Below are 25562 nucleotides of genomic sequence, written 5' to 3' on the forward strand. Positions count from 1 at the left end.
GCTGACCATTTAACTTTTTCCTTATTTTTACCAATACCTTTATTCCAAATCCTTGTTCACTGTTTTCTCAATTCTGTCAGTTGCAAATGCAGGCCATGCTCATATTCTAAGATTTAACTCCCAGTTCCCTATCTCTTCAGACAATACTGCTTTCAACATGATGGAGAAAACTGTGGCAATTAGTCTTCGATTTCATAAACTTCTTCCAACCATACCTTTAGATTTATATACATTCACCCATCCTTCCCATCTTACTCACAAGATGAATTCTCTTCTGGCCCAAATAAAATTTTGTGTTAGGTTTCATCTGTCCTCTCCCACCTATTCAAAGAACTTGAAGCTTTATCATTCTGTCTCTTTTGTTAGCTTGCTGTGTTGTCCTCAGTAATTCACACATTACTCTGCAAAAGGCAGCCATGTTTTGTATAATGTGAGCTCCACTTGATTGCACCAGATGGACATGTCTGTCCAAGGGGAACCAATTTACACACAGATCAGAAAATAGGGACATTGCCTGATATGAAAAGATAAAAAAAAGTTTCTCATATTAAAACTTTCAGTATGAATAGATTTTTTTTTACTTAGTATGAGATATATGAAATATCTGTGTGGCAAGAAATAAAAATCAAAATCATAAGTGGATAGCAGTTAATACCCATTAGGACATTTATACTCCAAGAGTCAGATCACAACAATCAGTGAGGATGCAAACTATTAGAATCCTCACATATTACCTTTGAGTAAGTTTTTCCAAATCTTTCCATTTCCTTACCAATGGTAATATATAATTCTTTCTGATGGATAAGTAGAATTCCATTGTATGTCTATAGCAGATTTTCTTCATTCATCCATTGAGGGGCATCTGGGTTTATTTCATGTCTTGGCTGTGGTAAATAGTGGCTGCAATAAACATGGTTGCATTGGTGAAAGAAAAAAAGAAATATCTCTGTGGCATATCATGCTTGTGGAAGTCACTTACTTTCCTGTGCAGTGGAAATAAATGCATACAACATAACTGCTGGTAAGTATTTGAGAATTAAGTATTTTAGTGCAGGAATAATGACATCAAACATTATTAATGATAAAAAATACAACTTTATTAAATACACAATTTCTTATTCTAACTTACAATGTAAGTTATATAATCATTATTAGTATTAGCATTTACATTTTTTATTATATTGTGTTTGGATCTTGAGGGCCTCTTGAGCCACTCCCACAGCCTATGTAAGTTTTATTATTTTTATTTTTTATAGGTTTTAATACTCCATATTTTCAGATAAGAAAATTGGGGCTCAGAAAGTTTATGTCACTTTATCAAGATCATATACAGTGGTAGAGTTTGGAGTCTGCATTCAAAGCTTATAGACTCTTTGTTCATCTGGCTTTTTCCTAGTCAAAACCAAAGTATAACCAGGCATGGTGGTACATACCAATAATCCTAGCACTCAGGAGACTTAGGTGGAAGGACAGTATGTTTAAGGCCAGTCTGGACTACATGGTAAGACCCTGATTCAAAAGGCCAGAATCAAAACAACAGAAAACCCCAACAGTCAGAGACAGCTTACTTTTGTTGTCATCTTAACATGACATAAATAATATTGGAGTTGGCTTATATAAATATATGTAACTAACAGATGAGTTACTGGGGTAAATATCAAGCTGGGAATGAACTAAGTGTATAAGAATGCTATACTCTTAAGTATAACTTAACTACATAATACGTGGTTTAGAGCAGGGGTCTCAAAACATTGCTTTATAGAATGAAGGAAAACTTAGGAAGAAGAGAATGCTGCCTTTGAGAAGATCTTGAGGCCTAAAGAGATTGAGCATGCAAGGTAATCATTACTGAAAAGTATATCTTAAATAAAATATAGTGTGATTCACTTGGCAAAATACTTTCTGAATGAATTTAAGCAGCTCAGCCTATAGTCTAAGGGTTAGGAAGTCTATTAAAAAGAAGGTAGACATTTGCTCAGTATTAATTTGAGCGCTGCTTTATGAAAATGTTAATGATGAAAATCCTGGCACTGACATTAAACAAAATAGCACAGAAAGCACACTTACTGCACAGAATAGCTTTAAATTTTAGTGCTCAAGTTGGAATCTATTCTTGATTTCATACCATTTTCTTCTTAGTTAATAGAAGTAAAGCTTCTTGAAACAGAGAGGAACTTAACCAAAAAGTTAAATGTAAAGGTGGTGATTAGCTTTCCAAGTAGAAAGAGGTAGTGTCTTTGAAATGAAAGATTCATTCACAAAAACACTGATCATTATATGACTTCAAATATTTTTTCCACCCTAACTGGCATATATATATGAGGGTTCAGGAGAAACCAAGGTAAATGGTCAGATCGAAGGATGTGAGTACATTTCCACACAGCAAGAGTTTGGATATGGAGTGGTGGTAAAGAGCATGTTTGCTTCATACAGGTAATGACTTCATACTTAATAACAGTAAATCGGTCAGGCCTATGACTCAATGCAGGCCAATTATAAGGATTGTGGTCCCTATTCTCGGAAGCCTTCGAAATAAACAAACATGCTCATTTGGGGGTGTTCTGCTCGTTCAGGTTTTGAATAAAACAAAAAGATCAGGATAGACATTTCTGGGTAAATAAACCCTTTCCTGAGTTTCCCAATGTTCAAAACCAGAATGGAAAAGAAAACAAAGAATTGAGCTTCAGCCGGTATCCTGCAACAAGAGTCCAGCAATCCGCATTTCCAAGTGAATCAGACGCAGAGGGCTCAGAGATGGTAGTTTGAAAACCAAACCAAGCAGGGTGGTGACCCGGAGTCATCTATGAAAAGCTGTCCCAGGCCCGGGAGGCTAAGAGGCTTGGTCTGGGCTTCACCCAACACCCTACAACGCCAGACGCGCGGGGAGGCTTTGAAGCCAGTCGCAGGCGCCAGCTGAGAAGGAACTTCGCCTACGCTGGGGCCGGAGGCCGGCTCTACCTGTGTCACAGGTGCCCCGGGCTCCGCAGGGCTCCTCTCCGACAGCAGCCATCCTCCGCCAGTCACCCGAAGACGCTCGAGAGACGCGGGAGGCCCGGGACCGGAAGCCGCGCTCCGAGGTCGCCCCCTGCCTACCGGAACCGGAAGTTGCCCGCCAGCAGCAGGCGCGTCGCCCCCGGCGGGCCGGCCCGGCACCACCATGCTCTGCGGCTGTCCCGGCGTCCTCAGGACCTCCGCAGCGCCCGCCGCGGCCCTGGCTGCGGCGCTGCTCTCCTCGCTCGCGCGCTGCTCTCTCCTGGAGCCGGGCGACGCGGTGGTGTCGGCGCTCAGTCCCTACTTCGGCACTAAGACCCGCTACGAAGATGTCAACCCGGCGCTGCGGTCGGACCCCGAGGCGCCGCGGCGGGACCCGAGGTTGCTGGAAGGTTCCTGCACCCCGGTGCAGCTGGTCGCCCTCATCCGCCACGGCACCCGCTACCCCACGGCCAAACAGATCCGCAAGCTGAGGCAGCTGCACGGGCTGCTGCAGGCCCGCAGGGCCGGCGGTGGGGAGGGGGAGGCCGGCGGCCTGGGCGCCGCCCTGGCCGCCTGGCCGCTGGGGTACGCGGACTGGATGGACGGGCAGCTGGTGGAGAAGGGACGGCTGGACATGCGGCGCCTGGCGCTCCGCCTGGCCGCGCTCTTCCCGGCCCTCTTCAGCCGGGAGAACTACGGCCGCCTGCGGCTGGTCACCAGCTCCAAGCACCGCTGCGTGGACAGCGGCGCCGCCTTCCTGCAGGGGCTGTGGCAGCACTACCACCCGGGCTTGCCGCCCCCCGACGTCGCAGGTGAGCCGCGGGGGGGGGCGGGCCCGGCCCCGGCGCGCCGTCCTCAACGCTTCCATTCCCAAACCGTGGGCGACCCCAGACCCAGCCTCTCCCGCTCTCTCCGCCGTCTTCCATTCTTCGGGTTGCCCTCTCTGAGGACCGAATGTGTGGGCCGGACCGTCCATCCGCTGTCTTTGTAAATATGTTTGTTTATTCATCCCTCCGGGATGAATTTAGCACCTTCTACGTGCTGGACGCCTGCGGATCCAGCAAGGGGAGAGCTAGACGTAGAGATCTCTCTAGAAATTCTGTATTTCCCGTTCCCAAATGGAATTGCCCCGGGATCTCCAGCCCAGCCCAACTTCCCACTCAGGCAGTTAGTTGGGAACATTTGTAAAGTAAAATCTACACCCAACTTTCGCAGTCATTGGTTCTGGTAATAGCTTTAAAATTTTTTTTAAATTGATCTCTTTTTCAGATGTGGATTCCAGATTTAGACCTTGTGCAAAGAAACTGCTCCCAAACCTTTATGCCCTGCTTCTTCCTTCTGTTTTGTTACCATGTGTATTATAGAGGTCTCTTGTTGTAGCTGTGAGACATGGACACATGCGATAACTTAAAAATTCCAGAAGTTTAGTTACACTTCTAACAAGTGCAGAAGCTGAACCCAAGACTGCCTCTTTAGCTAGTTTAAGGAAGGACTAAGACTCAGAATCGGGGTTTCTGTTTTTTAGAGAGAGAGAGAGAGAGAGAGAGAGAGTTTCCAGATCGGTGCCTTTGCCCTTTGAAATTGTTTAATGGGCACAAATAATGAAAACAAAACTTAATGCCTAGCACATGCTAGACATCCCTTACATTTGTTTTACTAAATCCTAACAACTGCTTTCTGAAATTGGTGGTAGTTCCCTTCATCTGACAGGTCATAAGATTAAAAAAAAAATCAGATAATTTTCTCATTTTCACCTGGCTAGCTGTGGAACCAGGAAAGCTGATTCAGAGTTTTTAAATTATTATAGTAATATGTCTTCCATTTGTCCTGTAACATTCCTACTGAGAACAATAACGTGTAACATCTTTGTGTCAGGAGATAAGTAAGTGTTAATAGTTGCTTATCAGTTTTAAAGGTCAGAATTGAAATGAGTATCATTTAGCTGTGAAGTTTACATAAAAAGAAGTACTTCTGTAGCAATTAAGCCATCTTTAAGAAATTACTCCACTGACCGTGTGTTATGCTTATAGATAACTGAATTGACTGACTACATGCAGTTGTTTAATTGTGTGCTTTAATTATAGCAATCCTTTTCTAGTAGCATGAGTGAAACTTTCCCCCAAATCCTTTAAATTAACTGAATATCAGAAGCAGAACATTTAAATGTAGCACCATATATACTGTGTATTTTATACTGGAACTCCTGGAATGAATGAATGATGTCTTCAGATTGCATTGTAGAAATTGCTATTAGCCTCAGAGTGCTATTAATGATCAGAATGGTTCAGGATAAACCCACGCTTCATCATTTTTTGTTTCAGAGATTAAATCTTTTGCCCAGCCACTTCATTATCATTTACAGACAGTTGTTTGGCCTGTGGTGTATATGTTTTGTTTGAGAAAACCAATGAATTAGAGTTAATATTTTCAATGTCTTTGTTTAAAGCGCTGCAAGAATTGGATAGTAACAAATTTAAGGCCACAGAAATTTCAGTCTCTAGCTATTTGAGATTTTTAAGTAAAACATATAACTCAATTGGCAAAGTAGTCAGAATTACCCATTTCACTGAGCATCAATATGAGACATTTTAATTTCATATTTTGTACTCAGAAGCGATTTATTTTTGTGATGAATTATTCGAATGATTGAGATTTGTTTTGAATTTGACTTTTAAAAGGCCCCCCAATTTCAGGATGATTGTAAATGTGTTTTTGGTACATATGTGTTGCCAAGTTGGAGAAATAATGTAACCTAATTGAATTTTAAATGGAAAGGTTACCTGGGAGCTTCAGTATAAGATAAAAAGCATCCACCACAGTGAAGCATATCAGCTGGATATTTTGTGTATTTTGATATCTTGTATATTTTGTGTTGTCAGTCTTTTTTTCTAACACAGAATCTTCTGTAAAATCATAGGGTTGGGAAAGTAAAAAAACAAAATGTTCCTACTTTGAGTTTAGTAGAGAAACAGATCAAGTCTTGAATTTTATCTCATTTAGTATACCTAGAAAGTTCAAATTTTCATTTACTTTTTTTTTTTTTTTTTTTTCTTTTTTGGGTCCGGTCGTGGGGCCTGAACTCTGGGCATGAGCGCTGTCCCTCAGCTCTTCAGCTCAAGGCTAGCATTCTACCACTTGAGCCACAGTGCCACTTCCGGCTTTTTTCTTTTTGCTTATGTGGTGCTGAGAAATCGAACCCAGGGCCTCAGGCATGCAAGGCAAGCGCTCTACCACTGAGCCACCTTCCCAGCCCTTTCATTTACTTTTTAAAATACTCTGGACCTGGCCAAAAGGCCCCCTAAAACTTTGTACTTTTTATGACCTACCTGTGTAACTATTTTGTTTTCTACAAGAAAACAGTAAATTCATTTACTTTTACATTGTATTGTATTAACACATTTTACTTTCAAAAATCTACTTTTTAGTTTTTTCTAGCATATCTTCTTATGTATTACAATCATTATAAATAGGGAATAGTTTTACCACTGGCTTTTCTTGTTTGTCTGTTTCTTTTTTTGCTGGTCATGGGGCCTGAACTCTGGGCCTGGACACTGTCCATCAGCTCTTCAGTTCAAGGCTAGTACTCTACTACTTTGGGCCACAGCGCCACTTCCAGCTTTTTCTGCTTATGTGGTGCTGAGGAATTGAACCCAGGGCCTCATGTTTGCAAGGCAAGCACTCTACCACTGAGCCACTTTCCTAGCCCCTACCACTGGCTTTTCTTGATTATTATGTGCTTATTTTTGACATTCAAAGTTATAGGTTGCTAGTGTTCCTTTTTCACATTTCAAATAAAGTTTTCAAGAATTTGAAGTTAAATTACTTATATATGTATAATTTTGTCTTTTAGATATGGAGTGTGGACCTCCAAGAATCAATGACAAACTAATGAGGTTCTTTGATCATTGTGAGAAGTTTTTAACTGAAGTGGAAAGGAATGAGACAGCTCTTTATCATGTAGAAGCCTTCAAGACTGGACCAGAAATGCAGACTATTTTAAAAAAAGTTTCAGATACTTTACAAGTACCAGTAAATGATTTAAATGCAGGTAATATATCTATTATCTTCCATTTGAATTTTAAGAATTCACAGTTGAATTTATGTTAAGAAACAGTATGTCCAGAATCAAGAAATTGAAAGCCTTATTTTTAGATTCATAGTGTTCTTTGAGTATTATATAAATTAATATATGTTTTATTGGAATGATCTGGATTTTTTTGAGGTCAGAGGAATATATAAAGCTTCATTTCTAAGTATTACTTACAAAACAAAAATTATCTTTTCTGATTTACCTCTTTATTCCTTTTAGGTTGCTTTGTATAGAGTTTTTTTTGTATTTTTTTATTACTACTATGTTTTTATTACTACTTTTGAGTATTGAGGGTTTTTGTTTTAGTTTTCTTGTGTTGATACTGGGGGTTGAACTCAAGGCCTGGTGCTGTCCGTCAGCTTTTTCACTTAAGACTGGCACTCTACCACTTGAGCCACAGCTCTACTGCTAGCCTTTTGATGATTAATTGGATATGAGTCTCATAGACTTTCCTGCGTGGGCTTTGAATCTTGAGCCTCAGATCTCAGCCTCCTGAGTAGCTAGGATTAGAGACAGGAGCCACTGGTGTCTTGCCTGAGTATTGTATTTTCCCTAGCAATCCTCTCTTACAAGACTATTTTATTATCATATTGTCTTCTTTTTTAATATTTAAATTCCTGTTCCATATAAAATCTTTTTTGTGTTCCAAAAATTTAACAAGAAGTCAGAAGGGTCATAACAGATGAATCAGCACAACTCATCAAGATCATTTGTCTAGCTTCTTTATTTTATAGGCAGACAATTTGAAATGTAAAGAGCTTAGAGTGACTTGCCCAGAAATTAGTGGCAGAGGTAGATTTTTATATTCCCAAGTCTTTGTTTTATTTTGTAGTTTTTCTTCTTAAACCTCAAAGACTATTTTGCTGAATTTATATTTAGTTATATTCTTTCTGTTTATGAAATATAACACTGAGTTTCATACTAAAACTAATCTAAGTAAGCTAGGTCCTTTAATCAAACATAAGTATTTGTAAGCTATTTTATACTTTGTTATATAATGGGATTATAAGATCTCTAACAATTATATGTCCATTTATTATTACCCATATCATAATTTTTTGAAAGGCATATTATTTCTCAATTTTTTTTTTTTTTTTGTCGGTTGTGAGGCTTGAACTTTGGGCCTAGGCACTGTTCCTGAGCTCTTTTTCCTCTGTCACTTTGAACCACATCACCACTTCTTTTTTTTAGTGGTTAATTGGAGATAAAAGTCTCATAGACTTTCCTGTCTGGGCTGGCTTTGAACTGCTATCCTCAAATCTCAAGCCTCCTGAGTAGCTAGGATTACAGGTATGAGCCACCAGCACTCGTATAATGTGGTTTTTTAAATTTGTTCATCATAAAATTTGTTCATAATTTGAGTTTCTTTAAATTACATTTCATGGCCCTTTATGTAAGTAAAGGTTATGTATATTGCCAGTGCTAAGGATTTTGTGTGTGTGTGTGTGTGTGTGTGTGTGTGTGTGTGTGTGTGAACTGTATACTGCATCATCAGGATTCTTTAGACTGAACTAGTGTGGAAAGTATAGCAACAATTAAGGTGTGTGTGTGTGTGTGTGTGAACTGTATACTGCATCATCAGGATTCTTTAGACTGAACTAGTGTGGAAAGTATAGCAACAATTAATTTGGGACCCCATTTTACCTTAGGACAGAAGAAAGGATGTAAAATTTCAAGAAAAATGAAATTAGTAGAAATAAAACCTGCAGATTACTTTTTTCTCCTCTGGCATTAGATGTCCTCCTCCTCTTCTCCTTCCTCCTTTCTCCTTCCTTCCTTCCTTCCTTCCTCCTCCTTCTTCTTCCTTCTTCCTCCTTTTTTTTTGTCATCTACTTCTTGATCCGAGAGCAGCAGTGTTTTATTGATACTGACAAGGACTACCCTTAGGAATCTGAGCACTCATTTCCAAAGCCCTTTCTTCAGTACCAATATGTATTTAAAAGTAACATAGTCACAAATTAGCATTGTGAAAATCTCAAATAACTTGTTTTTTAATTCAGTTCTGAAATTGCTTGGGCAGCTAAGTTTGAAAAACTGATAGTGTTTCACTTCTCCGGCCCCTTTAGCCACTCTGCTTTCTTTCCTCTTTATCATCTTCTACATACTTTTCTACAGGTTCCCCTTTCTCTTAAGCCCTTCTCTCATGTGATTTTCCCAATAGCTATACAATAACTGTTGCATAGTTTTAAAATGAATTAATAAATGTACTTCGTTACTAATTTGCGACTAAGACATAAATTTGGTTTCCTTTTTCCTTCCCTCTAAAAATCAGCAATATCAAGTTGCGTTTAACCATATGCTCTTGGTAATCTTTTTACTGGGTTTTCCAGGCAGACATGCTTCTAGTAGATAACAAATTTTAGGACAGGGTTTCACTGTAGCACAGGCTGGCCTCAAACTAGAGAGTCTCCTGCCACTTCCTTCTGAGTGCTAGGAATACAGGCATATGCCACCGTGCCCAGTTCAAACAACTAGCTTTAATAGCTAAAAAGCACTCATTTCCAGAAAGTTTTTAGTTTCCTTGGACAAGCACCTCTACCGCCTCATGATTTCCTAATAGTTGTGGTTCTACCAATTTACATTGTACAAAGCAATACTTCGATAGGAAAAAAACTGAGTCTCTTCTCTAAACCAAACATCCAGTTTCTGCAGCTTCCCTACAAATAGTTTTCTACAGATATTTAGTTTTGTAAAAATTATAGAAACTAATAACCCACAAAATTTTACCTATTTTTTCCCCCTAGATTTAATTCAGGTGGCTTTTTTCACCTGTTCATTTGACCTGGCAATTAAAGGCATTAAATCTCCTTGGTGTGATGTTTTTGATGTAGATGATGCAAAGGTAAGTGTTCTGCAGTTTTAGTCACATGATTTCTTTGGTGTTGCTGTTATGTAAATCACTTCTGAAATAGGCAGAGTTAAGGAATTTAAACTCATTTTCCTTAAGTAGAGGTTAATGTTCAGATAGATTCCACATACTTGTAAATACTTTGGGTTCATAAATCACTGGAAGAAATTTTCTATGGTGATTTGATTTCTATATACTCACTCACCTGCTCCAACTTAAAAACCTATTTTACCTACCATCAGATTTTACCACTAGGAAGAGTTGTAGAGTCAGTATAGAACAAGTTGCTGTTTTTATAGGAAGTCAAAGCTCTGGGAGACTAAGTGGTTTTCCAAACATCTGATTCTTTTCTAGCAGTTTTCATGAGAAATGGAGCTCTGTGTTTCACCTAGTGGTGGCAGTAATTCATCTTTTTTTTTTTGGTTGATCGTGGGGCTTGAACTCTGGGCCTGGCTGTTGCCCCTCAGCTCTTCAGTCCCTCTACCACTAGAGCCACAGTGCCCCTTCTGGCTTTTTTTTTTTTTTTTTTTTCTGTTAATGTGGTGTTGAGGAATCGAACCCAGGCCTCATGCATGCGAGGAAAGCACTCTACCACTGACCACCTTCCCAGCCTTTCATTGTATTTTCTATCTGCATATTTCATTCCTCCTTTTTCTTTTCATTCTTAGAACTGTGACTTTTGGACTCTTAGACAGGTGTATAGTGGCTTTAAAGGAGGTAAATTCTGAGTATGGGATTGTTATTTTCTCAAACATTGTTAGTACATTTTTCCAGGAATTATAGACTTCTGATACCCTTGTTATCTCTTGCATATATATAAACCTTCAGTTTTTTTTAATAGAGAAATAAACAGTCAACTTCAGAATTTAAATTCTAAAAAGAAGTTTATGTTTGGCAAATAGAACAATTTTAAGCTGAAAGCTAATGTACTTGTATAAATAAGTGCTTCATTTTGTTACTTAGAGACTTAAGTGATATGGTGAGTACTGTGTCAGAGTAGAGATGACACTCAGTGGTTAAGGTAGAAGAAGAGTGTAAAGGACCCCCCCAGTAGATAATTGCATAAGGCTGCTGAGTACTAAGTATATTCTATGAAATTCCATGTCCCTACATCACTTCCTGATGACCCACTTTCCTCTTTCTCCACTACTCTGTTCATCATTTGTAACTGTGTATAACTATCACTTCAGAAACTTCCTTCAGTAGGTAGGATCAACAGTTATTTTTGGGGGGAGGGATTAATACTGAGGCTTAAACACAGGGCCTTGAGCTTTTTAGACAGGAACTGTATCACCTGGGCTATGCCTCCAGAAACCTTTATTGCTTTAGCAATTTTTTAAAATAGCATCTCATGTTTTTGCATGGGGCCTGGCTTTGGATGGTGATACTCCTACTTATACCTTTCACGTAGCTTAAGCTTCTTTTGTGAGATGGGGTTCTCACTGACTTTTTGCCTAGACTGGCCTTAAACTGTGGTCCTGATCTCTACCTTGCTAATATTATATTATGAGTCATCATGCCTTACCTAAATTTGGGACAGTTTTAAAATTGATAAGAACACTATTTATAAATGAATACTTAGGATCACCATTCACACAAAATTCTCACTTCCTTTTTTCTCCCTAAATAGACTTGACTGCATGCAAGACTTTTCATTTTTCTGATTCAAAGTTATAACAGAGTACTGTATATCGCGGACCACAGGGCCAATTCCTAAACATGTGAATGGCAAATATAAACTCAGAATGCTATGATTCTATTTTTTAGAATAATAGTTAAACAATGTAACCTTTTCAGAGAGAATTATTAAATCAGGCAATCTGTTACATTTATGGGAATATATTAGAAATGATTTTTGAATTTTTTATTTGTAGGTATTAGAATATTTAAATGATCTGAAGCAATACTGGAAAAGAGGTTATGGATATACCATTAATAGTCGATCCAGCTGCACCCTATTTCAGGATATCTTTCAGCACTTGGACAAAGCCGTTGAACAGAAGCAAAGGTAAAACTTTAAAATTTGAAGTATATTCTGAGTTTGTTATTCAGATTCTGGAAAATATTTTGTAATGGATGATTTAAAAACCTTTGCAGATTATGGTGATGGATGTTGTCCAAACTATATTTTAGTTTTGCTTGTAGGTGTTGGTACCACTTACTGCCTTTGAGAGTTTTCCCCCTCTCAAATTACATTCATAATATCCATTATGTTACTGGATATAGCTGTAGTACATTTTTACTATGATTCAGTATTCAAAAGTGTGAATATACTATAATTTGCTCTTGTCAACAGGTATTTAGGTAGCTTGTATGTATTGTTATTATAAATACTATAATTATTCATTAACCCTTGCATATGGCTCCTAGTTTATTATAAAGAAGAGTTCTCATTTAAACCTTTGCTAACTAACATTCATACTTTTCAAATTTTCTTCAAAAAAATCATTTTTTGGGGCTAGAAGTGTGATGTACATGTTTAGCATGCATGGAATCCTGTGTTCAATTCCAAGCACTCTTCTCCCTCCCCCCCATTATTTTTCATGCTATGTACAAACATTTTGGTAGAACCCAACCCTGTGTTATTTGATAGATATGTTTACATGAAGGTTAGCAATTTTCCATTGGTGGTAAGACTCATGCTATAAAAAAGAATCATGCTATAAAAAATAAGACAGTAAAAGACTGGAGGTGACATGTTGTCCTTTATTTCCAGTAGTAAGTTTTATTTTTACCAATATATATTATTTGTTGGCATGACAGCAGAATTTTCTTGGATTTGATGGGAGAAGACATTACCAACCATTTATTTTCATTTTCTGGGGATTTTAGGAATATAATACCTTATATGAGGTAAGAGTTAACAGATAGGGATCTGTAGATCCAACTAACTATGGATCTAAAAATTTTGAAAAAAGTGTATCTGTTCTGAACATGCTCAGAATATTTTTCTTGTTATTAATTTTCCTTACTAGTATAGTATCAGGACTACATAGTATTTACATTAGGAATTACAAGTATGGGAGGGTACAGGTAGATGACATGTAAATATTATACTATTTTATATTAAACACCTCTGATGACTAAGTTAACATCTGTAGATTATGTTACTAATGGAGATCTTGGAACCAATTACCCACAAATACTGAAGGATCATTATATATGTAAATTGATTTTCAATAAAAGATGCCAAGACAATGCTGTCTGTTCAACAGATAGTTTTGAAACATGGATATCCATGCTAATTAAAAAAAGATACCTAACTTCATAAGAAGAGTCAGATTTAAATGTAAAATGTAAAACCATAAAACTTTTGGAAAAATGTATGTATAGCGACCTAAGGGTAAATATTCATGATTTTGGTAAGTTAAGGATTTCTTAGATATAATGCCAAAAGCATAATTCATTAGCATAGACTTATAGGATATATTTGTAAATCATATATACATATAAATAAGGATTTGAATCTAGAATGTGCAGAATTAAAGCTCACTAATAAGCTCACAAATAACCCAGTTTTTTTTAAAAGCACAAAAGGGCTAGGAGTGTACATTAGTGGCAGAGTGCACTGAACATGAACAAGTCACACATAAAAAAGAAGAAAGATTTTTTTTCAAATTTTTTTTATTGAGATTATGTGACTACATAAATTTCACAATACTGTGGCATAGTTATATTAGCTAAAGTCACAAAACACCTTTTAATCTTCAGAAAAAAGATTTGAATGGACTTCATTGGAAAAGATATATAGACATATGGATCACAAATGAGCACATGAAAAGATGCTTATCATCAATAGATATTAAAGCCACAGTGAAATGTCACTAATATATCTCCTAAAATAGGAGATAGAAAAGGATTGTCCCAAGTACAAAGACACTGCAAACATCTACACTGTTTACTGCTGATATTAATGTAAACTCATATAGTCTCTTTGAGAAGTTTCTTAAACAGGTTTATATAAGATTTAGCAACTCCAGTCCTATCTGTTAATTAGTGATAAGTAAGTCAGCATTGTCTACATAGAATATATAGTGGTATTAGTTCTGATAGCTAAAAATTAAATAATTCAAATGCCCATCAAGTGATAAATTGACCAACACAATATGATACGTCCATATAATACAACACAACTCAGCAACAGAATGCACGGCTAATAGATTAAATCAAATGGATGCCTTCAGAACATTATGCTAAGTAAGTCAGATATGTAAGACTATGTGTTGAATGATTCTGTTTATTTTTAAAATTTCTGAAAAAGGCAGATCTTAAGAGACAAAAATAGATCATTGATGTCTGTATTAGATTATAAAAAATTTTGTATTACAAACACTATTTATGTTAAAATATTGATTAAAATTTTAAAGAGACTGATACAGCTAATAAAAGGAATAAAATATACCTGTATATTATCTGTCTAAAATATGGATTGAAATGTGGCCTCCACATCAATCATAAACACTCACTTATTCATTCAAGCTCCCAAAGAACCAAGGATGATTATCCTGATCCATACCTCCAATAATACCTTCTACCCAACTAAAGTGAATCACTTTTGCCATTCACTCACTAACAGTTTTCAGTCTCATTGATTGTATCCTCAAGTCCTGTAAATTTTACTCTGTAATGTACTCCAGGCACTTCTTTCCAGCCAGCCTCACTGTTGACAGCATTATACACCCTTATAACAGACTCCTTGAAGAGGCCTGCCTGGGCATCCTCTACAGACGTCCTTATGAATACTAGTTGCCAGAGGTGCAGAAATTGTGCAAATGTACTTACTAAAACAGAAATAAGAATATATCACTCCTGTACTTGAACCCATTCTAGTGGCTTCCTCTTGAGAGCACAGTAAACTTCAAACTGCCCACCTTGTCTCCCTTCTTGAGTAGCTGTCATCATAGGAGTGAACCACTGGGCCCAGTTGAATAATAAAGTTCTAATTGAGTATTTGTCTTTGTATTTTTCTGATTTATCGAACATTAATCTCTTTTAATGACTTAAAATCCTTGTTTTTGGATTTAAACTTTATGACACTATGTGAATGAATGAGTGTATGAGAGTATGTATTTGTGTGTGTGTGTATGTGTGTATGTGTGTGTGTGTGTGTGTGTGTGTGTAAGTGTAATAACTTGCCATGTTGGACAAACAAGTTATTTTACCTTAATTTTAGAGTTATCAGACTTTTTACTTTCTTAGATACTCTTGTTTCCTTCCTTTAAGATTACAATATGTGTACAGGTTATTTTTTTATATTGAAATTAACTCAGTTTTCAATGCCATTGAATGTTTTTTTCAACGTGATTTTACTTAGTGGAAGAAATTGAAGACTGATAATGTCACTTGTCAGTATTTCAGTAAAATATAACTAGCTGTCTGAATTCTGAGTCCCTAAGTTATTAGAATCTTGACATTTATTTTTCCTCCTTAAACTGCCTGTGGTGATGAGATTAGAGTTAAAACCAGTGAATACACTATTGGAGCAAATTTAAGCAGCTGTTGTTTCCTTAGCAGTTATGACTAGAAAAACAAATTGAATTTATAGAAGAAGTGAAATAACAGAGTTTTTTCAACTTTCCTTTCCCCTATTGTCTCTGTTCACGTGTCTTTTTAGATAGGGAAAAATCATCAAATCACTTTTTGTTTTCTCAAAAATTATTTCTTGTGAACTATTAATTATTTACCTCCTGAGATCTTCTGTTTTGTCAAGATTATTCCCAGACAGCAAAATTATTTGTTACAAATAATAAATGACTTACTGTCATTAAATAACTATTTTTTTCCTACATTTTAATGTGCTCTCAGTCTTTGGTATTTTCAGGTTTTATTGTTGAATAAGACTTTTTAGGTTGTATAATGCCGTATTTTGCCATAAGATGGCAGCATTGAAATCATCATGTAGTGGCACCAGCTTGAATGGACATGAAAGTGTAGCTGTTGCTGGGCACTAGTGGCTCATACCTGTCAGTCTAATAGCTGAAATCAGAGAATTGCAGTTGGAAGCCAGCCCTGAAAGAGACTCTAATATTCAACTAATCACCAAAAAGCTGGAAGTAGAGTTGTGGCTCAAGTGGCAGAATGCTAACCTTGAACAAAAATCCTCAGAGACAGCAGTAGCCTAGGTTCTGAGTTCAAGCCCCAGGACTTGTGCATGTGTGTACATGTGTTACCCCCCCCCACACACACATACATACATACACAATATTACACATACCCTACCTTTTCTTTAGTATCCAAAATAGTACTCTGATCCAGTTAGTGTTCCCAGTGTTTAGTGGTAAAATATCCAGAGTCCTTTTTTTTCCCTGCATTACCTGTTTTACTCAGTGCCACATTGCCCTTGCCTTCTACATTTGCTCAGTTTTTGAAATATTGCAGCTTATCTCAATTCTTTCCTCTTCTTTCCATCCTCATTGCCATCAGCCTCATTTCAGGTTTGTATCTTCTATTCCCTTTCCCCTACATTGTAGCAACTACAATTAAAGACTTCTTGAGTTTAGACTTCGATTTTACCTAAGTACAATCCTCTTCCTGATCATATCTTACTTTTGTGTTAATCATTCAGTAACTCCCATTGCTTGACTGGACAAAGTACACTGAAAGGTTTATCATACCCTTTTGTTTTCTTTCCTGAAGATAGTGTTGGTGATAGTGAATCTTTTGGTGGAGAAAGTATTGAGGTTTGAACTGAGGGATTCATACTTCCTTGCTAGGCATCCTGCCAATTGAGCAACACATCTAGCCCCTTACCTTCTTGCTCTGGTTATATTTGAGATGAGCTCTTGCTTTTTGCCAGAGCTGTCCTGAACACGTGTGTGTGTGTGTGTGTGTGTGTGTGTGTGTGTGTGTGTGTGTGTGTGTGTGTGTGTGTGTGTGTGTGTGTGTGTGTGTGTGTGTGTGTGTGTGTGTGTGTGTGTGTGTGTGTGTGTGTGTGTGTTTGCATTTGTATAATGCATAGAGTACGCATAATGCAAGAGTATGCTATCTTTAGTCTGGCAAAATTTGTGTTTTTGGAGGTGCTGGTACTGGGCCTTGAATTTAGGGCCTCATGCTCTCACTTGTTTTTTTTTTCACTCAACGGTGGTGCTCTGCCACTTGACCCATACCTCTGCTTTTGGCTTTTTGGTAGTTAATTGAAGATGAGAGTCTTTTGAGTTTGTCTGCCTGGGCTGGCTTTAAACAATGATCCTTAGATCTCAGCCTCTTTAGTAGCTAGGATTATAGACATGAGCCAGGACACCCAGCTCTGCAATTCCATTATATGGGTTATCCTTTCATCTTTTGATGGGTGTTTATAGATTATCTCCAGATTGGGGCTGTTACAAATAAAACAGATATGGAGATATGCTTTCATTCTGGATATATCCTTAGTCAGATTTAGGCTTTAAAAAATACTTTCCTAGTCTAGATTTTTTTTTCATTTTGGAAACTGCCTTCTGATGGGCTAATTTTATCTTACCATTGATGGATTTCTCATGTTACCCTATGTATTTCAGGGTTTTTCCAGTTTGGCTATGTGAACACAAACCATTCATTGCCTTGTAATAGCTTTGGAAAATTTCACCTGCTGTTCCTTTGCAGTGTGGCTTTCCCCACATCCATTTGGATAGTTTTCCCACATGCTTGTCAGTAGCAGCTGACATTTCGAGAGGACCTTACTGAGTTCTCTTTTCATAATAATACTCATTCTCTGTTATTCTGACCTAGGAATTTTATCAGTGTGGCTTCCCTAAAGACCCTTTCCAATCTCATGATTGCCTTTTTGTTTGTGCTTATATTCCCCACATTGCAAACTCTAGGCAGTAAGCTGGGGCAGTTGATGGGTTTACCTCATTTGCCTGCCTTCTCCCTTACTTTGATTATTATTATCTGAGACCTGCTATTTCATATTTCTAGTTGAAGTAGGCAGGATAGTATGGTAACTCTGGTCCCTATCACTCCATTTTAGCTGAAAATATAAGTAAGCTGTTTATGTATTTTTGCTTGAGGAAGAATACTTGTATCATTTTAGTTGTCAAATCCAGGCTTTTCCAAATAGTAACCGGAACTGATGTTTCAATCAACCATATAAAACTTAAAAAAATGTGTTTTGTTTTGTTTTTTTTAAATTTTCTTCCCAAAGCAGCTTATATCACTGGGAGTTGCTGTTGCTTATTTGTGCACTTACGTAAGTATGGAAATTACATGAATTACCTAAAGCTCTATTTGATATTCCTGGATTCGATTCTGGTTTTTTTTTTTTTTAAGTATAATTTGTGTAACATCAGTTGTGTGTGAAACGTGAATGAGGAGCTTAAAAAATTTTAGTCTAAGTACATTTGGAGAAAAACATGCAATTACCTAATTGTTTTCTGGTTGAGCTTTTTAAATGACTTTCTTTGCTTTGGTATTTTATACATTGTACACATACAGAGTCAATCCTCAATGATATAATTTTAGATTTTAACTAAATCTTAATTTGGCTGAAGCTTTAATAAAATCTCCTTATTAATTTAAACAAGTAAACGAGGGTATATATTTAGGTAACTGCATTCTTCTTTGATAACATTAGGTAATTCACTTGACCACATTGAACTTCTTTAAAATAAGAACTAGATTTACCAGTTCACAACCCTAAAACATGATTCTTTCTGTGTGTTTCTGTAAAGAAATTAATACACAAATATACATTTGGTTTCTTATATTTGTATTAACAGTTGATGTTTCCCAAGTTTTTTTTTTAAGTTAAAATGTACTTCTTTTTGGTTTTATAACTTAGAAAACATAACAGCACCAGTTAATGTAGTTATCTTAGAGGAAAGGGCAGAATTAAATTATGCCATTCTATACCTTTGTATTCCCTGTTTTGAGAAAATTTTCTGTTATGTAGACATTTCCTGTTATGAAGACATTTCACTAGTTGACAATCTGTTTGTGGATGGATTATAGTTAATTAAAAGTTTGTTTAAAGCTCTCACAAAACAAAAAATAAAAGTTTGTAAATTTAAATCTGTATAGACATTTTAAATATAGAATTTATTAGGATAAAATTATTTGATTTCTAGAAGGCATGTAATTCTAAAGATAAAAGCCAATATTGGACAGAATTTTACCCACATTAATTCTCAGAATTTCATATTGTACTATAGCACATGGACATTATTGAGCTATCGCGTCTGAATTCCTGAGAGACTGTGTATATACATTTGTGCGTTTATCTGAAGTCCCATTCCTTTAGTAAGATTCTTAAATTATTTAGCCTTATCTTTTAAAAAACTTGCTTATTTTCCTGCCAAAAGACTAAAGTCTTCACACTGTGTCTGTTGAATGATAGTGGCATGAGATCACAGAGAAAGTGGAATGTGGCAATCTTTACATGCTCAGCAAAATTATTGCAGTTATATGCAGAGCCCATATATGTTTGTGTGTATATGAAGAGTTGTGTAAACTGAGAATCAATTCATACTCCTTCCCTTTTTGTTCTCTCCTTTACTCATGTTATATGTTATCTGTATGTACATGTGTGTGTGCTTGTGAGACATATTCTTAATTTCTCATTCAGACTTAGATATATTTATTGCCATTTGCTATTGCCAGTATGTTGAGCTTAATTATAGACTGGCTGTAATTTGGAGAAGGTTGGGAAAGAAACACAGAAAAATTGTCAGGCCAGCCTTGGGCTGTTTTCAAGGAGAAATTGGGGATTTTGTTCTTTACATAGTGATTGGGCCTAGACTGACTAGAGTAAACCAGTTCCTGGAGATGGCTTAAAAGTTTTCTAAGACTTTTAAGTTGTAATACTTAGAGCAAAGGGCAGCATGGCCTAGAATGGAACCACATCCTCTTCATAAAAGTTACTGATTTACTTTATAAAAACTTGCACACACCTTTTAATGGCTTCTCTGAAAATTAGATAATAAGTATTTCTGTATATTTTCATCAGGGTATTTAGAATCATACAAAACACTCAAAAAAATCCTTTTGTATACGTGAACACATAGATTCCACAGCTCTCCTAGCCTGCTTTACTTGAAGATATTCGACTCCCCATTTTTGCTGTTCAGTTGTGACTGAGAATACAAACATAATAACACTTGATATGTTTTTCCATTTGATACTTAATCCTACTTTAATCTGTCAAAACCCAAGAAATTTGAGTAAGTCTTAAAGAAGGGAAAAACGGGTATAAATATGAACAGCTGTTTAAAAGATTATCCATCCTGTGGAAGGACAATAGTCTTTCCACACATTTTTATATATTTGTATTTTATTTATATAGTTACGTATTGATATACTCAGTTTGATATTTTGACAGTTGGGTTCCAAACAATGAGTTTGTATATTTCCCTCTCATTCTTGTTTATGTTATGAAAAAATTTTGACATTCTCAGTTGTAAGTGACTCCGGATTTGGAGTATATGATTTAAAGATAGCTAAGTTCATTGGATTTTTACATTCCCAAACCATTATTTAGATAGTATTTTATTTTTTGGAGTCTTGAAGAAGAAGTTTATATTATTTTTAAAATTTTAATGTGAACTCACCCTACCCCTACCCAATGATAACTAAGTTGAATTCAGCTAGGAAAAACAAAATAGTGAAGAAAAACATTTATGTCTTGAGAAGTTTATATTCTGAGGTATTATATACAAATACTTTTTATATAAAGCAAAAAAAAATTAACATAGACTGACATGGTGGCACAGAATCTGTAATCCCAGCATTCAGCAGGATCATGAATTTTAGTTATAACATATTTTAAGAGAGTGTTAAATTCCACTTCTTACCCTTAAAGCCTTTTCATATTTATTGAATTGTTCTTGTTTTGTTTGCAATGACAAAAGCCATTTAAAAGATTGTATAAAACATTTAAATACTTAAAACAATTAGTATTTAAAATAATTACATTTCTAATACATTTCCTACCTCCTTTCCATGCTGGGGATTAGAGCCAGGGCTTTGAGGATGCTAAGTACAATTCTATTACTAAGCTACATCCTTAAATCCCATTTTTTTTGTTTTGTTTTTTCTTTAGTCCAGATACTTACAATTCTATTAAGCCAGTAATTTGTCATAGGTAACTTTTTTGACTTTTTTAAAAAAGAAAGATAGCAGCCAATTAATTATTTTATACTATGTCTAATAAAGATTGGTGCACATATATTTCAGAGTGATTTGCACATATTCCTTAATCATTTAGGTGATTATATAAAATATGTGTTATATATTATACATTCATGCTTGTATTATCTTAAAATATGCTTGACCTATAGTGATGCACTATCACAGCAAAAGATCATGCTAAATCATGTGAACTTGATAGATTTTCCATTATGTTATTCTATAATCCCCTGAAATAGAAATGGCCAAAGTGATTGTAGTTATACTTGGGGAAGGAGGAATAAAGATGGAGAGCTTGTGGCAAGGAGAGGAAGTTCATATATACAGAGGAAATAAGAAGTAGCCATCTCAGAATCCACAACACTGGGTTCTGATAAGAAAACAGTTCTTCCCAGCTAGAATAAAAACAGATGTCTATCACACACTGGAGAATATACTTTAGAAGGAGTACTTGGAGTAGCTAAAGAGAGAATCTGGTCTAGATCATAGAGGTATGCTGGTCTTATTTTAGCGAGGATTTAATGATAACATTCATGAAGAAAGACTTTGGATAGCTATTTTCTTGTTTGACGCTACTCTTTGGAATTGTGATCGCATATTATTTCAGATTAAAAACATGAGAAATTTGGTTGTTGCCTATTGTACATACTTGGAGAAGACTCAACACCAAACTTTTTTTTTTTTTTTACCAAACTATATGCTGTTAAAAACAGTGTATTTTAAGTTGTCCAGTTCATATTCCTGTACTAGTTACCAAGCACCGACTGCAGTCCTCCTGAACTAGTAGGATGACATGTTTTTCTGCCCTCAAATAAAAACTAATTTGATTTGGGTTAAAAGTGCATTTAAAGTGTTTAAATTCCTAAAGTATTTATTCTGTTGTGGAAACCCAAGTATTTTCCTATATATGAGGTGAGGGCAGTACAACATTAGAAATGGCTAGTTTAGTTTTGACCCTGCAATCTTAGTTTTCCTTGTATTATTTTATTGGCACATTTATTCAGACCTTTAAAATATTTTCTTTATTTTGGCATAACTTGTATGGTAAACATAGTTCTGAATATGAAGATTATGTTCATAGCATTTATAAGCAGTTGTCAGTTTTTCTTCCCTTTGAAAGTTGTCTGAAATTTATATATATATATATATCTCCTGGCAGAGCACATGCAGGTTCAAGTCTGGGGCTAGCTAGGTTACATACTGACAGTCTGTCAAAAAAGGGATATAAATCATGCTCTTTCTGTAAAAGCTGGGAAAGGCCAGGAAGTGATTCACTGTTCTTCATAAAGCTTTTACTAGGAAAAAACTTGAAAAAAAACTTGGAAAAAGTGGCCAAAACAAAACAATAACTTAGATCATGATGTTGAGTGTGGTTAGTATTTCTAGTACTGTATAAACACTTACTCCCAATCTCAGGCACCATAGATCATGCCATTATCCTTTTGTGACTACTGTGGTTTCAAAATGAGGAAATGATTGAAGGATTTACTGAACTTTTCTTTTAGGTGGGGCAGTACTGGAGTTTGAACTCAGGGCCTTGCATTTGCTATGCAAGCTCTCTGTCACTTGAGCCATTCCTCCAGCCCTTTCTTACTCCATTTATTTTTCAAATAGAGTTTTGTGTTTTCCTCCTAGAACAGCCTCAGACTGTATTCCTCCTACATAAGCCTTTTGCCTAGCTAGGATTACAGGCATGATGACTATTGCTTGGCTTGCTTATTAAAATGATGAGATGAAAAAAAATTTTTTTGGGGGGGTCTGGTCGTGTGGCCTGAACTCTGGGCCTGGGCTCTGTCCCTCAGCTCTTCAGCTCAAGGCTAGCACTCTACCACTTGAGCCACAGCACCACTTCCGGAATTTTTCTTCTTGCTTATGTGGTGCTGAGCAATCGAACCCAGGGCCTCATGCATGCAAGGCAAGCGCTCTACCACCGAGCCACCTTCCCACCCCGAGAAGAGATGAAATCTTGTGAACTTTTTTCTCAAACTGTCTTGGAACAGCAATCCTCAACAATGCAGAGTCTTCGCCATCATACTTGAATTATGTAATATAAAGATTTTAAAGATGGAATTACTTAATGTGTCTTTGTGGGGAGTTGGGTACTACCAAGTATAGTGTCTTGTATGAATATATATATATTTCCCCTCAATTTTTCTTTTAAGGTCTCAGCCAGTTTCTTCTCCAGTCATCCTCCAGTTTGGCCATGCAGAGACCCTACTACCACTGCTTTCTCTCATGGGCTACTTCAAAGACAAGGAACCCCTAACAGCTTATAATTATGAGGAACAAGTCCAGCGGAAGTTTCGAAGTGGCCACATTGTACCTTATGCCTCCAATCTAATATTTGTGCTTTACCATTGTGAGGATGCTAAGACTCCTAAAGAAGAGTTCCAAGTACAGATGTTGTTGAATGAAAAGGTGTTACCCTTGGCTCACTCACAGGAGACTGTCTCTTTGTATGAGGATCTAAAGAACCACTACAAGGACATTCTGCAGAGTTGTCAAACCAGTGAAGAATGTGCATTACCAAAGATGAACAGCACTTTTGATGAGCTATGAGTGACAGCAGACCTTTATTAGTTAGCAGTGTTTTCCTGGGTGTGATTACATGCTTGAAATAGGTAGGTAGTCCCTTGACTTTTCATAGAGAAATTTTGTTTCTTTTTGGGTCTGGACATAGTAGATAAATGATTCTTCACTGGAGCAGCTCTCTTAAGGTAAAAAATAATGAAGTCAGACAACTGGCACTGAACTTGTTTACAGCAGTGAACTATGCTCCAACTTATAGGAGACCTCACACTGGAGTAGAATGATTTGAAAGCGACACTTGAAAAGTGCTGGGTTACCAAAATATAATGTCATTTGAGGGATCAGTACTTGAGTTGTACTACAGGTTGTTTTTTTTTTTTTTTTGCTTAGGTGGGACAGTACCATTATTGCCTAATCAGCAATACTGTGAAGTATTGTAGGAGTATCACTTTGAAAGAAAGTCTACATCTCTCTAAGTGAGAGAATAAACCAGTGTTAACAAAGTAGGTGATTTGAAGACATTTTTGCTAAAGAAAGACAAAAGTATAAAAAGTAATGTTTTTGTTAATACTATTTATAAAATATTTGGGTATCTTTTTTGGTAATTCCTTTTACCTTCTGGTAAGTCTTGCAAGGCCATCTTAAATTATCATCAGAGCAATTTTGCATATATAATAATAGGACAAAGAGAACCAGTAGCAGCAAGTTAGAAGAACAGAATCAAAGTTTCTTAAATTTCTTAGCTGTATTTTTATGCTGTTATTTAGCTTCCATTTTTATATTTTGTTAATGAATTCCATCTTTTCTTTGATTTCTTTTTTTTTTTTCCTTTTAAATAAAGACTTTATTCTGGTTGGCTTTGTTGTATAGCTTTCAGCCTTTTTGAAATAACTAGTTCTGAGTTTGGTCAAATGCTATGAAATTATTTGCAACAATAAAATTCCTGTGTTTTTTACTTCAGATCATTTCTGCTATCCTGTTCAAATTCAGTCAGTAATTGATGGTACATGGTTAGAATTTTAAGCAGCTTTGACTCAGGCAACATAAGGCAATTTTCCTCTAATAGAAATTGCTTCAAATAGATTTTCTTAATGCATTTTATTGTAACTTGTATTTACTTGAAAGCTTGTTTCTTTCAAAGTGAGATTTGGGATTTTTAAAATTAATAATGTTATTAAACAATAGTGAAGTTTGTTTACTGGAATGTACTGCATTCATTTTTAATAGTTTACTTTTGAGGAAACACCATAGGAAAATAAGCACATAGTAAGGTCATGCATGAAACTCTACAAATTGTAATGTGTGACTTGGAGTAAGACACTTTATACCAACTGGAAAAATCCATTTTAGGATTCCAAAACCTTAGAATATTCTAGTACTAAGTGAAAACATTTTTTAGTATAATGTATATTCATTATACCTGTTAACAACTTTTTTTTTCTGTTTAATCTCCAAATCAATATGTGCATTGCATTCTCCTTGGCTTTTCTGGTTATGTCATCATTCTAACATGCTCTAACATGAACTCACTTGAAACTACTTTTTTTCTTTTTTCTTTTCTGCTAGTCCTGGGACTTGAACTCTGGGACCTGGGCACTGTCCCTGAGCCTTGGCACTGTCCCTGAGCCTTGGTACTGTCCCTGCTCAAGGCTAGCTCTCTACCATGTGAACCATAGCTCCACTTCTGGATTTTGGGGTGGTTAATTGGAGATAAGAATCTCATGAACTTTGCTGCCTGGGCTATCGTTGAAGCGTAATCCTCAAATCTCAGCATTCTGAGCCACCAGGTGTGAGCCACCAGTGTCCAGCTTGAAATTGATTTTTATTAATAATCCTGGTCTTAATTCTAACACTGACAGCAAAAGTGAATGTACTTAAAAAAATTTCCAGGCAAAATGAACTTTCATGATTTGAATGACTTCCTTTCATTAATGCATAACTGATAGGTGTTTTTAAACATTTTGAACACAAGTCTGGTACAACTGAGCCAGAATATAAGATATAAACTTAGACATTTCTTTA

General features: G+C 36.3%; 1 protein-coding gene and 1 long non-coding RNA gene across 2 annotated transcripts; one reads left to right on the forward strand and one right to left on the reverse strand.

Annotated features, from left to right (window-relative positions):
- Nucleotides 1-244: 244 nt before the first annotated feature.
- LOC138825778 (uncharacterized) lies at nucleotides 245-3030 on the reverse strand. The gene is made up of 3 exons (XR_011371515.1): nucleotides 2959-3030; nucleotides 773-900; nucleotides 245-401 (listed from the first exon to the last, which is right to left on the reverse strand). It is a non-coding gene; the product is annotated as an uncharacterized lncRNA (long non-coding RNA).
- Nucleotides 3031-3151: 121 nt separating this feature from the next.
- Nucleotides 3152-24397, forward strand: Minpp1 (multiple inositol-polyphosphate phosphatase 1). Its single transcript, XM_070021125.1, has 5 exons — nucleotides 3152-3785; nucleotides 6824-7021; nucleotides 9808-9905; nucleotides 11786-11919; nucleotides 23174-24397. Exons 1-5 carry the CDS (start codon nucleotides 3158-3160, stop codon nucleotides 23568-23570), a joined length of 1455 nt encoding a protein of 484 aa, XP_069877226.1. The 5' UTR covers nucleotides 3152-3157; the 3' UTR covers nucleotides 23571-24397.
- The last annotated feature ends 1165 nt before the right edge of the window (nucleotides 24398-25562 follow it).

This window comes from Dipodomys merriami, unplaced genomic scaffold, assembly GCF_024711535.1.
Source record: "Dipodomys merriami isolate MVZ:Mamm:240054 unplaced genomic scaffold, mDipMer1.0.p SCAF_14, whole genome shotgun sequence".
In the NCBI taxonomy this organism is placed as follows: domain Eukaryota; kingdom Metazoa; phylum Chordata; class Mammalia; order Rodentia; family Heteromyidae; genus Dipodomys; species Dipodomys merriami.